The 14,518-nt window shown below is 36.9% G+C and overlaps 1 protein-coding gene across 1 annotated transcript in view; it reads right to left on the bottom strand.

Moving 5' to 3' along the window:
- Positions 1-14,518, bottom strand: part of MLLT3 (MLLT3 super elongation complex subunit) — a 120,083-nt gene that overhangs the window by 13,981 nt on the left and 91,584 nt on the right. The window contains exons 7-9 of the mRNA XM_066569574.1: positions 6,561-6,639; positions 2,815-2,947; positions 1,181-1,280 (exon numbers count right to left, since the gene is read on the bottom strand). Coding sequence (XP_066425671.1) covers positions 1,181-1,280; positions 2,815-2,947; positions 6,561-6,639 — 312 coding nt within the window. The remainder of the gene's footprint in view (positions 1-1,180; positions 1,281-2,814; positions 2,948-6,560; positions 6,640-14,518) is intronic.

Below are 14,518 nucleotides of genomic sequence, written 5' to 3'. Positions count from 1 at the left end.
CAATGCTTCCTAAAATTTCCAATTTGCAGCCTGATTATAAAATTTAGCTCACTTAAAGAAATGGAAGAAGGTATGTGAAGCTTTGTTTTTTTTTTTAGTAGACACACAGCTATTGTTTGGAGTTTCTAAATGTGGAGATAGACCTTCTACTACATCACCAACGGGCAAAGGAACACAAAAGATGTGACTGAGTGGGCTGCTGATAATGAGACTTACAATTACTTAACAATTGCATTGGCTCTTTAGAAATCAGTCTTCGTTAAACAACAAGCCAACAAGACAGATTTTTTATTTTTCTTGTGCTTATGTGGTCAGTAAATGCAACATTCTTCACCCCTACAGACAGCTTTTTGACTTCAAGTCTATCTCTTAAATAAAACTTTTAACTTTTATATAGACAACTTAGAAGAGCCTACAGTGGTAGAAAATATGAATATTTTCTGGACATGAAATTACCGTCTCTCTGTGCACAAAGTACTTCCTAGTTTGTGGTTTTTTTCCCCCACAATGTATTTGAACTTAGCTAATATTTGGAGTTTGTACTATAGCTTGTGCTGGAAATCTTAATAGAAAAATAAAGGCAAATAAATAATATCTGCCAGATAACTGAAGCAATTATAGAAAACAGATATATAAAAGACCCACCTATTAAGCTCACCCTCTAAACCACAAACTTGTGTGCATATAGACACATTTTAAATATATCACAACTGTAAGTAGCCAGTATGTGTCCTAACAGCTTTACATATGATGCAATTGATGCTGGGAATAAATCATGTCTCCTTAAAATAACTGAAAAATGGTGTATTTTATTTTGTAAATAATGTGAGTTTTTATACTTAATTTTATACTTACTATGGGAGAGGTACTTACTATCCAAAAGCTAATTCTCATTTGTCCCTGGAGTATTTTGCAACTCTAGGTAATTTACTTTATTTTCTTTGAAAAACTAAACTACCCTATGTTGCTACCTGAGAAATAACGTTAGCTCTTAAAAATCTAGAACAAGTACTCTGATGCAAAGTAAAAACTATTGTGTCTTCTACTGCAGTAAAAAAAAAATACTGTATCTTTCTAGATGAACACTGGTGGGAAAAAGGAGAAGAGATGCATCAATAAATTCTTGAGACTGATGCTAACTCTGTCTGCTGCTTATACAAATCCGAACTGCATTTTTTACCTGGCTGTTGCTGGTTTTCAGTACAGATGGTGCTGGATCATGACGCAGTGGTGAGGAAGCTGAGCTGCTATCACTGTCGCTGCCATCACTCAGACTAACCCTGCAGAAAAAAGAGCCACAGCATTACATCTGCAGACAAAGGGCTGTCAAATGGGGGGAGCCAACCTTGGACTTTGAGGTAGGGACTTACAATGACCAATCCCTTGCTAAGCAGGCTATTGTTCATCAAGGTCACAGGGAAGAGAGGCATCTGAGCAGGGCTGCACTCTGGAAAAAACTCTTTGTAGCACAAAGAAGGAGGTTGCCTGTCTGCACTTGGCTGAGTTAACAGCAGCTAAGTTTACAGAAATGGTTAAACACCTACAAAATTCAACTGCTTCTCCCTATCTCAGTTCACAGCTATGTCAGAGAAGGAAAGTGGCCTTTAGGGATTCTTTTCTGCTCTCCTAAAAGCTTTCCAAACAGCTGTACATCCCACCTGAATACATGTTTTACTGAAAAGTTCCTTGTTTATTGTCAAAAGTTAACACAGCTTTTCCTGATTAAAATTAAAAAACTTAGCATCTCAGAAGAGGTCACACAAAAGCCCAGCTCCTAGTCAGTTTCACCTTTCATTCACTTATGAACAACAGAGAATATTTTTTGTTGGGAAAAAAAACCCATTAGTTAATTGGGACAAAATGAAGTAGAAAAAAAACAACAGCCTTAAAGTTCCATCAAAAAACTGAAACAAAAACTCCACACGAGGAGACAAGCTGAGCTTGAAACAATCCTTTACACAATCACTGACAACAAGTTCTCAAACAGCTAGTCATCTTGGTCTTTTTCTCCTTGATTCCAGCTGCTAAAATACACCAGGGAAGCAGCTGCATTCATTAAAGTTTTCCTGTTATCTTCCCATTTGAGCAGTAGCTGACACTGCCACTCAGGTGCTCTGCTCTAACAGGAAAATCCTCTGAATTACATAAAGAACCTAATATGTAGAATGTTTGAGAGACGCAGTTTCAGTTTCTTCCATAACTTTGAACATCATTTGGATGGAGCTTCAAGCTGCCTGAACACCAGATGAGTTTTGGGATGCTTCTGAAGGTTGCAGCAAGGATGCAGAAGCTTCTTTTAAAAAATAAAAAATTAAAAAAGGTTTTTGACAGATGCTTGCTTTACCCTCTGATGCATTTTTATGCATTATCTACTCTATTCAGCACAGAATTTACTTGACATTCAAATTTCATTGATTTGGATTCAATTTAACAGCTTAATGTAAAACTGGTAAGCAAAGAGGTCTTGTGACTATGTATGGAATAGCTTATTCAACAGTTGAAGGACAATTTTCTCTAATTTAGGCCAGGGAGTAATTATAACTCCTCGTCTCAAGTCACAATCGCATGAAATTGAGTAAAGTCAAGCAAATGAGGATCATCATAACCGTATTGATAGTACAGGAAGAGTTTGTATCAGGAATGGCTAGGTGTGTTAGTGTTTAAAAAGGGCCCTTTTTTGTGCAGATGCTTTAGAAAGAGTGACTTTTCTGCCCATTTGCTACTCAGCACTCTGAGAACATCGGACCTTACTTTGTTACTAACAAGCACTACACGTCTTGGTCAGCAGGCCACTTTCAATCACGAGACACTCACCTGCGACTCCTGCCTCCTCCTCGTATATTTACAGGTTGTTCCAACTCAGAGTCATTGTCCTTGTCATCTGCTTCATCTGATTCATCTTCATTATCATCTGAATGCAGATCTTTCATTATAGTCCTCAATGGACCTAAAACAACAGAGACAATAAAAATGAACGAAGTTTACTTCCCAGTATTTTGGGCAATTTACCCAGCTTTAAAAACCATCTTCCCCACATAGTGTTGACAGACGAGAGTCTTAAAAATTAAACAAACTAAGTAATGCACTGGGGGATTATACTGCAGGGACCTGTCCATATATTCATGAATCTTTACTCACATGAGCAACTCTGTCAGCTTCAACAGACTTACTCCTGACAATGAAGTAACTCACATGTTCAAGTGTTAGAACAATTTGCACCCTGGACCATAGCTGAAGTAAGTAAAATACTGTCACAACAGGAGAAATTGACATGAAATGTATGCTTACGAAAAGCATGCTTCTTTTGTATTGCTGGGGTTTAGTATTTTCTGCTTTTTCATTATATGTGAGTAAAGATCTACAAGGACATATTGATCAGTATTGGTACATTTGTTAGGTTAATCCATGTATGAGAGGTTGGTTCTAACAAATCACTCTGACTAAATTGTACTGTACAATTTTGTCTTCTTGGTTTCTATGTATATTGCCTTCAGCTGTTCCCATTATTTCAGGGTCAATTTCAAGTGGAGTAACTACTTCACCCATGTTGATAAGTATGAAGTGCATCAATACCATCCAACACCATGTTATCATTTTTCCTGTATTAGCAAGAAGGTACGAAGCTTAACTTGCTCACAAAACTGCATTGAACTCAGTTTGGGTTTTGATTTTCACTCTTTTTACTCTAAGAGACAGTTACAGAAAGAAAAATATGTTTAACAGAGTGGGGAAGTGTAACACTACAGCTACTTGAAATAAGAATGTGCAAAAGCAGATTAGAAGAGGGAAGAAAGTAAAATGTCCCGGTGCCATAGAACATTTCACTATGACGTATAGCCCGTCTATGACATGAAGCAGCAGTTGAAAGCACCAGTGATGGCTGTAAGAACAGCAATTACTATTATGGTTGCAATTCCTTCAGCCCAAGAAACACAGTACTAACATGAACACATTGAGCCAGAGATGAAGCTTTCAACTCTTTATTTGCTATGCAAAACTGAGTCAAGGACTGTCCTCCCTGGTCACTGTCAGCAGAGAAGGGAGACATCTGTCAGTCATACTCACAACAGGGTAATGAGTATGACAGTGCTCCCTTCATGGGGGAGGACAGTTTTATGGACTGTTCCAGACATAGCAAAGTTCAGGCCATAGGCATTTTGACTAGCTTTGTGCAAGTGACTTCCAAGCTGTTGTTTGGAATGATTTATCACTAAGGCTGCCCTAGAACTTTCTGTAAATTGACACAATTTGGACAGTTCAGAGAAATGAGCCTTTTTTCTGTTTTCACACCCTAGGAAAGAAAACCATGGGCAAGTTCCTGGTTGACCAGACATTTTTATAGGTGAGAGTATGGAAGTACATCTTGTCCATGCACCCACAGCTGATATGTAGAAGCAGCAGAGTTGTGCTCCATTTTCTGTCCCTGTTTGAATCTCAGGAAGACAATGCTCAGTTGCAAATGACAACTTGTAGTCTGACTGAATAACTTACCATCTGACCCTTGAAGGAGGGAAAGGGCTTTTACAGAAGCAGTAATAAAGAGAAACTTGGACTCCTCAGATACATCCATCACTGACAGCCCCATCAGCATTGAACAACTTGTCATTCAAACAAGTTCTCACTTAGTGTAGGAGCATGTCTGGGAGTCTGAAAAGCACATTGCTACCTAACTTTTCAGCAGACTTTTCTACCAATCAGCAAAGCATTAATTTTTAGGTCTTTTTTTTTCCTAGCATGGATAGCACATGCTTCTGCTTCTTGCACACTTACTCTAAAATTCCATAACCACCTTTTTAAAGGTTTGTGAAGTTGTTGCCTCCTAAGATATCAGAATAGTTAAGGAGAAACTGAAAATTAGGAGTTGCCCATGAGCAAGTTTTCTTCGTAAGGAAATAGATAAATATCAAAGTAAGCCCCAAGGACAGAAGAACTTGAGGAACCTCAAGTTAGCCCACTGTTTATGCAAAAAGAGGTGAAAAAAGTTCATGCTGTGGTTTTTTGACACATGAGTGAGCACTGGAGTCTAAATGCAACCGAAAAAGAGCAACAGTCCTAGCAAGTAACTTCCAGGTAAGGGGAAAAGCATGGCTTCTGACCAGAGCACAACATACATCGTGAACATGCCATGGTATGCCTGGTGCTCCATGCCTTTGATATACAAATGCATGGCCTGGACAATAAACATGCTTAGTTTATTGGGGTTTCTGGAACTCCCAGAAGGAAGCAGAAACCACTATTTAATGCTGCAAAAAAGAGAAGATGCATAGACTATTTGCACTTCAGAGCTGTTGACACGAGAGGACAAATCTCCCATCTATTCTAGAGAAGAACTGAAAGACAATCTGTGATACCTCTTGTATATGATCCAGAAAAGATGGATGGGACCAGTCTGCTCAGAAGAAACTACTAAATTTTTTCCCAGCAAAGATAACAGATGCAGAAGTGGGTATCTAAGTCTTTTGGCTTGTAATGGACAGTTCACACCACTAATGTTTTTGTGAGAGCAAAAATAGGGGTTCAGCAGGAAGTGTATCTGTTTATTGTTAGGTAAATATTAACTGCCTGAAGCCAGTCATTACCACCATTCATTTCAAGTTTTTGCCTTCTTTCACATGGGATAACACTGCCAGAAAACATCAGAATATCAGTACAGAAAGGCACTAGGATAGATATGCATCACATAATCATGTACAAATCTATTTAAAGTCAGTGTGCCTGAGGCACTAATGTATTGTCATAACCCTAAATCAAGTTTACCATTGAGGAATATAAATGGCTAAAACAAACAATTTTGTTAAGTCAAAGACTGCTTTTTTAATGCTCCTTATCCAAATAATAAAACAAAAACTCATTAAGAATGTATCGGTTGTACAATCTTATAACCCAGGGAAGGAAGCCAACCAGGAACTAAGTAGTTTAATAGATCATGGAGAATGAATATCAACTTATTTACAGAAAACGTGCCTTGGCAAAGCATCCAGGAAGAAAAATGGATTCTTCATTGAGTTTCAAGTAAACTGAAAGTATTATCCAGAAAACCAAAATTCTAACTTTAAATCTAACCATCATCCTTCCCTGCCATGTATTTGAAGTAAATATTGTGTGCTCTTAAAACTTCCCAGTAGTATGGAATGCTCAGAGCCTTTGAAAGGGTTTTAATAAATACATCTGTGGGTTTCTGTTGGCTGCCCATGGGAAACCACACTTTTCCAGGGCTTCAGATGGAGCCAGGTGCCATGCTACCTAACCCTGCAGAAGGACAACTCAGAAAGACAACCTCTATTGGGTTTATCCTCTGTTAAGTGACTGGCATGTATTCAGTCCTTCAAAACAACCAATAATCACACCCTTTTCTCAGATTCCCAGTTTCTTTCTCTCCTTTTATTTTGCCCTTATATCCACATCTGAAAACAACCTGCAGGAAAGTCTCTAAATCAAAACTGTGGCCAGTTCAGGCAGTGAAACACAGAAGAAAAGAGGTCATGAGATGCCATGAGTTCTGTTTTTATTGGCCCATTCATTTCACACATTCATTTCAATTTCTTTTCTTTTACTGATACCTTGTTGTCTGTTGTTTTGAGATGGTGTAAAACTGGAACTGGAACTGGAGCTGGAACTGGCAGGACTGGGCTGTTCAGACTTAAAAGAAAAAAAAAAGAAAATAAATAACATTTTAAGAGAAATTCTTTTGCCTAGAAAAACTCTTATGGTTAGTTACTGCCTAAAACATTCTGTCAAGAAAAAGAAACTGTGGGGCCAAATAGTACTCAAAGACCTTAACTTCAGGTGTCAGTGAGGCAAACATTGTGGAAATTACTATTACACTCACCATACACACACACTACTACATCATGTCTAGTTCTTTGCTAAAGTCTAACAACTAGTTTCCAAAGCCTTGTTTGAAAGATTATACAACATGAAAGCCTAAATGCGTTTATAATGGACCTACGGCATCTCTGTCATACTGGAGATGCAATGTTTTTCAAATTAGCAATGACATTGTGGAATTGAAAAACAAAAGACCTGAGCAGACCACACTAAATGCCAGAAAACCTCAGACAGTTTTCTTTTATCTCCCTTAGAAAATAAGTCTTAATATAGGGATTCATATGAAACTTTTATGCTATGACTGAAATTCTCCTAACCCTTTTCATATGTATCAAAACTCCGCAGACTGTAAATGTGATTGAATCAGAAGGTATGCTTGGTTACAAAGAGAAATTATGTAGAATTTACAAATTACAAAAGAGAACTGGATTTTTAAACAGGGCTATTAAAATCAGTGTGTATTATTTAACAAACAGTTCTACACAAATTTTTTCCTACTATTATTTAAAATGTGTAAATTTCCCTTTAGTTTAATGAGGAAGTCTATTACTTCATAGAAAAATTCTGTACTCTTTTACTCCTCAGTACTGAAGAGTCTTGCTTCCTGCTGCCAGGTTGCATGTCTCTATATACTTTCTGGCTGATTCTTAGGCTCAATGATACTTGCACACTCATCTGTGTACATGAGACAAAGTATGAATCTGGTATGTGGGCAAAGGGGATGCTAACAGAGAACACAAAAGAAGTGGCCATACAGAAGGAACAATGAAAATCAGATTAGAAAATAATGGTCTACTATTGAAAATTAAACCTGCTTATACTTTAAATTTTATACAACTGTGTATCATATTGTGTTATCCAGGCTAACCAACATTTTCTGACTCTCCTGGCCTCATGATTAAGACAGAACAAAATTGTTCTCAAAAATGACAGCAGAAATATCCTGTCTGTAAAACTCAGTTTTCACTACCTAAACCTAAGAGTTGCTTTTTCCCCATAAATCAATCTATTGTTGCCCTTCATAATAGAGCAGGCAGATTTACTGCCTTTTGTTGCCTTTTCTCACGATGAGAGATGCCTATTTGGGCAACAGGATACTTGAGAACAACACCATTAACATCTGCTCTCCTTAAATCAACATCAGCTCCAGTTCTCACAGACACATAGTCAAAATACAAACTCTGTACCTGACTGCGGGTGTATGCCACTTATTTACAACTGAATTAATCCTGTGCAACAAAACCCAACCCAAAAAACAACACAACCCACTCAGAGTACCAGGAGAGATTCTTACACACTACACAGCATCAAACCTTTTTGAAACACACTGCAGCATTACTTGACACTGCTCTGAAAAATCAAGCATTTTTGAAAAAAAAAATAAAACATTTCCTTCCTAAATTTCTGAAAAACCTTACAAGATTTTTAGCTGTAAAATAATCATGATAATATGAAACAGACTGCAGTGATGAAGAACAAGTGTCCATGCAAACTTTAAAGACATCAGCAAACTAAGCTCAGTTGTCTAGCTGCAGGCTACTCTTAAACATCTGGTTTATCCATCAATTTCTGCTTCTTGCAGCAAAATTACTAGCTGAGAACTGGTTTCTGCAGATTTCCATTAACTGTATTTTTTCTTTATTAATTTCAGCATGAGCTTTAACTTACCTAAAATTCATTCCCTCAAAAAGAAAAAAAAAGCAAATACTAAAAGGCAGTCATATTTGGCTTTCAAGTGCTACAAGTCTAAAAAAAAAAAAATCAAATAGGCACAGAAACTATTTAACTATTACAAGTTCACTACTTTCTTTTTTAACTAGCTTGCTTGAAATGAAAAAAGGAAGAAAGGCCTAATCTCATTCTCATTATAAGGCATAAAAATACCAGTGAAGTTGCTCTGTACCAAAATTTTCTCCCAGTATTAACTAATTGGGTCAATATCACAAGAACAAATGAATATAGATACATACAAAGTTGTGTATTTTCCTGGTAAAAATTTTGCTCTGCTTTAGCAAGATCATTTTGAGAATTCAAACCACAAAATCTTAGGAAACACATTGATCATCTAGACTTATTTTTAAAGGGTTCCTAATAACTTTGGAAACTATTTACTTCATTTCCTTAAACATCCCAATCTGAAAATTTATTCCAAGGAATATAGATTAGCATAAATATTAAAACTGTTAAGTATTGGAAATGAAACCATTTTGGACTGAGAAATCTGGGTGAGAACACATATAGAGGAAACAGTTGCTTTTAACCTAAGAAAGAATGTTATCAAAAGAAAAGATTTGCCTTTTCAGAAGGAACTAAAAAGATGCCTTCCATATATGAATATGGACTGGTGCCAACAGCACCCATGCTTCTAGTTAACAGTGGGTGTCTTTTATCACTTAAGCAATGCTTTTTGACACTTTTACAGATTGTTAACCCATAGACTAAGGTATTTATGGCTTTATGCACTTAGGCTTTCTGCTCTTATTCACTGGTTCCTAATCACAAAATATTTCTTTTTTAATAGGTCTGAAATTAACTAAAGCCTATCTTTCAACAATAAAAGTTTAAGATAGTATCAGGGAAGAGCTTCTCTCATATGACCTTTTCCTGTTTTACCAGGTTTCTCTTTCTACAGAGAAGCTAATGAGAGTTTGGGCCTGAACTGTTCATTAGTGCAATGACCCCATATGATATATTGCATTCTTAGTCTGCTTTGTTTTAGTGCTCTCACAGTGATGCACAGTAGACAGTGACTTCTTTATTAGGCCTGATTGAGGGATCCTGTGCTTTGAAACTGTTCAGAAAAAAGGCAATTTTCCTTGGCCCAAGTTTTCTGTAAAAAAGGACTTTTTTACCAGTGATTTTTCTAAATCACCTGCCTTCTGCCATTTTCAAATTCTTGTCTGCTTTTACAAGTAGCTCACTCTTGAGCTGCAAACAACTTTCAGGCAAACCCACCTGTTTATAGCAAAGGATATAATGGAGCTGTTTCTGTAATATTTTATGGTTGTCCCAATTTGTACAACTTCTTGGGGCTGTCTGGTCCAGGGCCAGTAGCTGGACTTAGATGATCCTTGTGGGTCCCTTCCAACTCAGGATATGATTCTGTGACTCTAAAAATAACCTCCATCATTTCAAGCTCTGTATTAATTCTTACATTAAGAAATATAAGATATCTGTATGTGGGTGACAATGGTTTTTCTAGCCTTTCCCTGAACCACTCTTGAAGGAAGCTTACAAATTGTTTCTTGAAGTAAACATGAAGTGGTGTAGCAAGATCTCATTTCATATCAGTCAGTCTACATATTTCTTTTTTTTTATGCATGACAATGTAGAGATGTATGTTTCCCAGTGCTATACATACTGAGAAGTCTGTACACTTGAAACTACTTATACAGCTGAGCATTGCTTCCACTTCCACTTTGTGCAAATTTAGAATTTCAGGGAGGAGGAACATGCTCCTGCAGGACAAGCCTTTTTCTCTTACAGGACTCCTGTACTTGCAACATCTACCGCCACTTAAGTGACCCGTCAGTGACCTCAGCTTTCAGTAGAATAATTCAACCTATCTGCAGCTCACACAAGAGGTTCCCACTGCACATCAGCAAACAGCTTTTCACTGCAAGGGTAACCAATCATAGGCACAGGCTGCCCCGGGTGATTTTGTCATCTCCCTCCCAAACAGATATTGAAAAGCTGTCTAGACAGGATCCTGGCACCCCAGCCCAAAGTGGCCCTGGCTAAACAGGGCTGAACAGGGCAAGCAGACCAGATGACACTCAGAGGTACCCTCTAACCTCAAGGAGTCTGTGATTCTTTGAATTTGAAACACAGCCTTAATTTAAAAAGTAGCATCAAGAAAAGGCCTTAATCAAATCTTTGCAACTATTTCCTCTGAACAACTGCACCAAATCAAGTGGGATTTGCATTTCCTTACAGACTGTCCTACTGAAACATGTTATTTAATTTTGAAAGAAAATCCTTTTCTTTCTGCATTGATGAATAGATTTTATTTTATCTATATAAATCAAAAGTAAATTTGAGACAATGCTAACATAAAAACTCACAAATAGTCTAGATTTAGAGAAGATTCATGAACAGGAGACTGAGTAAAAAATGTGGATAAAAATTCTTTTGCAGAATATCATACAATAAAATTGAAAGATGAAGCAGTAGTGATGATTGTTCTATAACCTGTAAGGCATTTTTCCTGAAAATACCTTAATGGAAAAGAGTGGCAGACACATAGTAAAGCAAGCAAAAAGTACAGGAGGGAAGATCAAGGTTTGCCTTGTAGAGTAGCTGAATACTACAGTTTCCATAGATTTCAGGACTACAAGATAATGAGTAAACTAAGGATAAAATAAACTAAAATTGTGTATGGCCACATGAGTATGAACATGGTCCTTAAACACAAGAGGCAAACTGATGGAAGCTCTCATCAGATAAGCCTTACCAAGAAGGATAAAGACTGTCCTAAATATGTAGGTAATGCTGGTGAAGACAGGGTTATAACAAAGGCTTTTCAAAACTGGCACTAAATGCTGTTATTTAGACCACCAAAAATGTGTGAAAAGACATCAATATTTGTCAAGAATTTATAAAGTATGAGCAGCGCAACATGGGAAATTTAACAGGTCTGTATTCCATACAAGGTCTGAATTAAGTGGGAAAAAAATGAGGCCAAACAATATAATATATACTTGTTTGGAAAGCAGTGCTCATTTTATAAGCCCACTGGCATGAAAGCCCTTTGATGACAGGATAGCAACTGTCCCTCTGCACTCTTTTAACTATGGAAAGGTCAAATGAAGCTGACAAGCAATACCCAGATACCAATTTTCTGAGAGTTTGACTTAACATTTTAAACTTTCCCTTTGAGAATTTCCACTTATTCTATACACAGAGCTGTCCTATGCCAATAAAGGAAATGTGTTTTGGAAAGAAAGTAACTTCAATTTTAGTACTAAATACAAGCCACAAAATTCAGTCTTGGTATTAAAGCTAAGGTGAGAGCTTCACTCAACTACTCTACAGCTTCTCCTCTAATGGGATTAATAATGATAGAAGATAGGTGGTAGTTGTTCCGGCGAGCCCCTTCAGCTGCTGTGTTGGAAGCTAAGACTTCCCAACTCCCTTCTCTTATGCTGTTTTATCTACAGTGATGCTATGTGTCACCACTGAGAAGGACAGATGTTAATGCATTCACAGTTCACTGTTTAGGAAATCAAACAGACAGTCTGCTGTCACTTTTGGGGCATCAGGAAGGTGGATCACCTAAATTCTCCCAGATCTGAGGTTCTAATGTTAGGAGTTCACACACTCCTATTAACAATTGAACAACTGGAGAACCATCCACATGTAAAACTGCTTTTATGGGTGTAATTATGTACTATGGTGCACTTCTCCACATTAGAAATTTGGTCTTCTCAGCAGGTACTCAGAAAGTCTGCAAATTCTCCTCAGCTCCCCTCTATTCTTATGTAGCTCAAACCTGTAGAACACTCCCAGCATGACCCACACTAAAACTTTACTATGTGGAAAGCTTGTTGAGGTGATATAGATCAAGCAAATACATACCTAAATGTAGGAAATGTAAGAAAAAAACAGCTTTTGTTTTTTCCTTAAGTCCTGCTGCACAGGGTCTTGAATTCATGTCCCAGAAAATGAAATGGTTCAAAATTTAACTATAAACTCCAGAGAGATCAAGTGCAGATCTCTGTTCCCTCTGTCAGTTTCACAGCAAGCCTCATTGTACTTACTCTTCCCTCAAACTTAACTTCTGGAATTTAAATTATCTGAAAAACTCAATTTTCATTTATTGTACATTCCAGTTTCAGTGAAAATCTGTAGAGGGAAAAATATAAAAATATATACCATATCCTAAAAAATTATTGAGTGTCTAAAACAAAACAGAACTCCTCAAATGATTTTTCAAAATGTCATAATTTTTAGCCAGTCTTGTGATACTGTAAACTTAACAATGATCTTTAGATATGATGTTTGGCAGCAACATGCTCTACACACATTTTTCTCTATAGATCTGAAACATCTCATAAAATGGTTCCTCAGCACTCGCTCTATAAGTCTATGTGTTTGTCTAGTAGTTTCCACAAAAGATCATCCACATTATATACACACAGACCATACAACACTGATTCTCTGAGAGAAAACCTATAGAGCAGATTTCTATTTTCTTATTGGTTCTTTACTATTTACAGCTGACATATCTGCATGCTGTAACTTTGCCTACACAAGTACTTTTACAAAAAGAGTACTACAAAAAGTAATCCTTATTTAAAACTTATCTCTACTTCTCTGATTTAAAATAACTTTTGGATAGCGTGATCTGAGTTTTACATTAATAGAGTTTTGCTTCTGTTTCATAAGACATAAGAATATAACAACAAAGACAATCTCTTACAAAAATAAGAAAATGTGATAATTGCTTATATATAAAGATAATTTCACTCCAATCATTATAATGTAGTGTAACCTATTTGTAATGTAATTGATAGTTACCTGAATAGGTACCTTAAAAACTGTATGAAGTAATTAAAAATACTGGGCTGTAATTACATTATTTGAAATACTGGCTAAATTAAGATCTCATGTAGTACAAATCAGATCAATCTTGAGTTTTACAGTGTTCAAAGGATCAAAACCGTTGTATATGGCACAAACAAATAAAGGTGAAACATATCATCTACAAACTGTCTTCTTTAGCTAAAATTGTAACATTTAATATCCAAAATTTTATTTACTCTTACTAGCCCTCTCCCAAAGCCACGAAGAATGGCCAAATTTAGGCCACCAAGAGCACCAAGAATGGCTTCTCCCTTGGCCTTTTTCTGCCCTGAATGAGTAACTTTGCAACTGAATTACTGCTGTCCAGAATATTCAGACCATGGCACTTTACTTGATGATATTTTACTTTTCTTGTGGAAGACATGATGCAATAAGCTCTATCTTGAAACTACATCTTTTCCATCTACAAAATACAGATGAATTGTAATAACCAAAATCCACTAAAGCAGCATGGGCAATGGAAAAATATTCATCCACCTACTAAAATTGTCACAGCCTGTATCTACTTTTTTATTGCCACAGTTTAGACTGTAATACTTTTGCAGCTGATAATCTGAATTATGAAACACAGGTTACTGTATGTAACCTCCTCCGAAAATTTAGGTAATACCTAAAATTACCTCATACAGAGCAGCAAAATCACTTGATTTACTCTGTCCTAATCAAGAGTGTTCACCAAGTATGGTATTAAACATCCTAAGTTTTGCAATAGTTTTCTGACTAGGGTAATCAATGTTGAGGCACTGATCCAGTTACTGCTGGCCCCAGTTGCTATCCCCTGATGTGTGTCATCTTTTCCTCGGGGAGCTCAGGCACAGGTGGAGTTGCCTGTTAACTTCAGCAACAAAACACAGCTCTGCTGCTGATGGGGCACTTATTATCAGTTGCCTTTAAAGTCTCCTTTCATGTCGCTCTGAGATGCTGATACAAGTTCTGTGGATACGTAAACAGAATCTGTGAAGTGCAAACAGCTCCATTTATCCTTTTCTTCTGACTGTGTTGCACGAAACACTAATTCCTGCAACATAGGACATCATTTCCTCACCTTTGCCAGATGGCTTGCAACACACTATGTAAACAGTAAGAAATTCCTTCATGTGCAGGT

The sequence above is a fragment of the Molothrus aeneus genome, chromosome Z (assembly GCF_037042795.1).
Source record: "Molothrus aeneus isolate 106 chromosome Z, BPBGC_Maene_1.0, whole genome shotgun sequence".
In the NCBI taxonomy this organism is placed as follows: domain Eukaryota; kingdom Metazoa; phylum Chordata; class Aves; order Passeriformes; family Icteridae; genus Molothrus; species Molothrus aeneus.
Note: the sequence above shows the minus strand (reverse complement) of the source record. Positions and strands in the feature narration are given on the sequence as shown.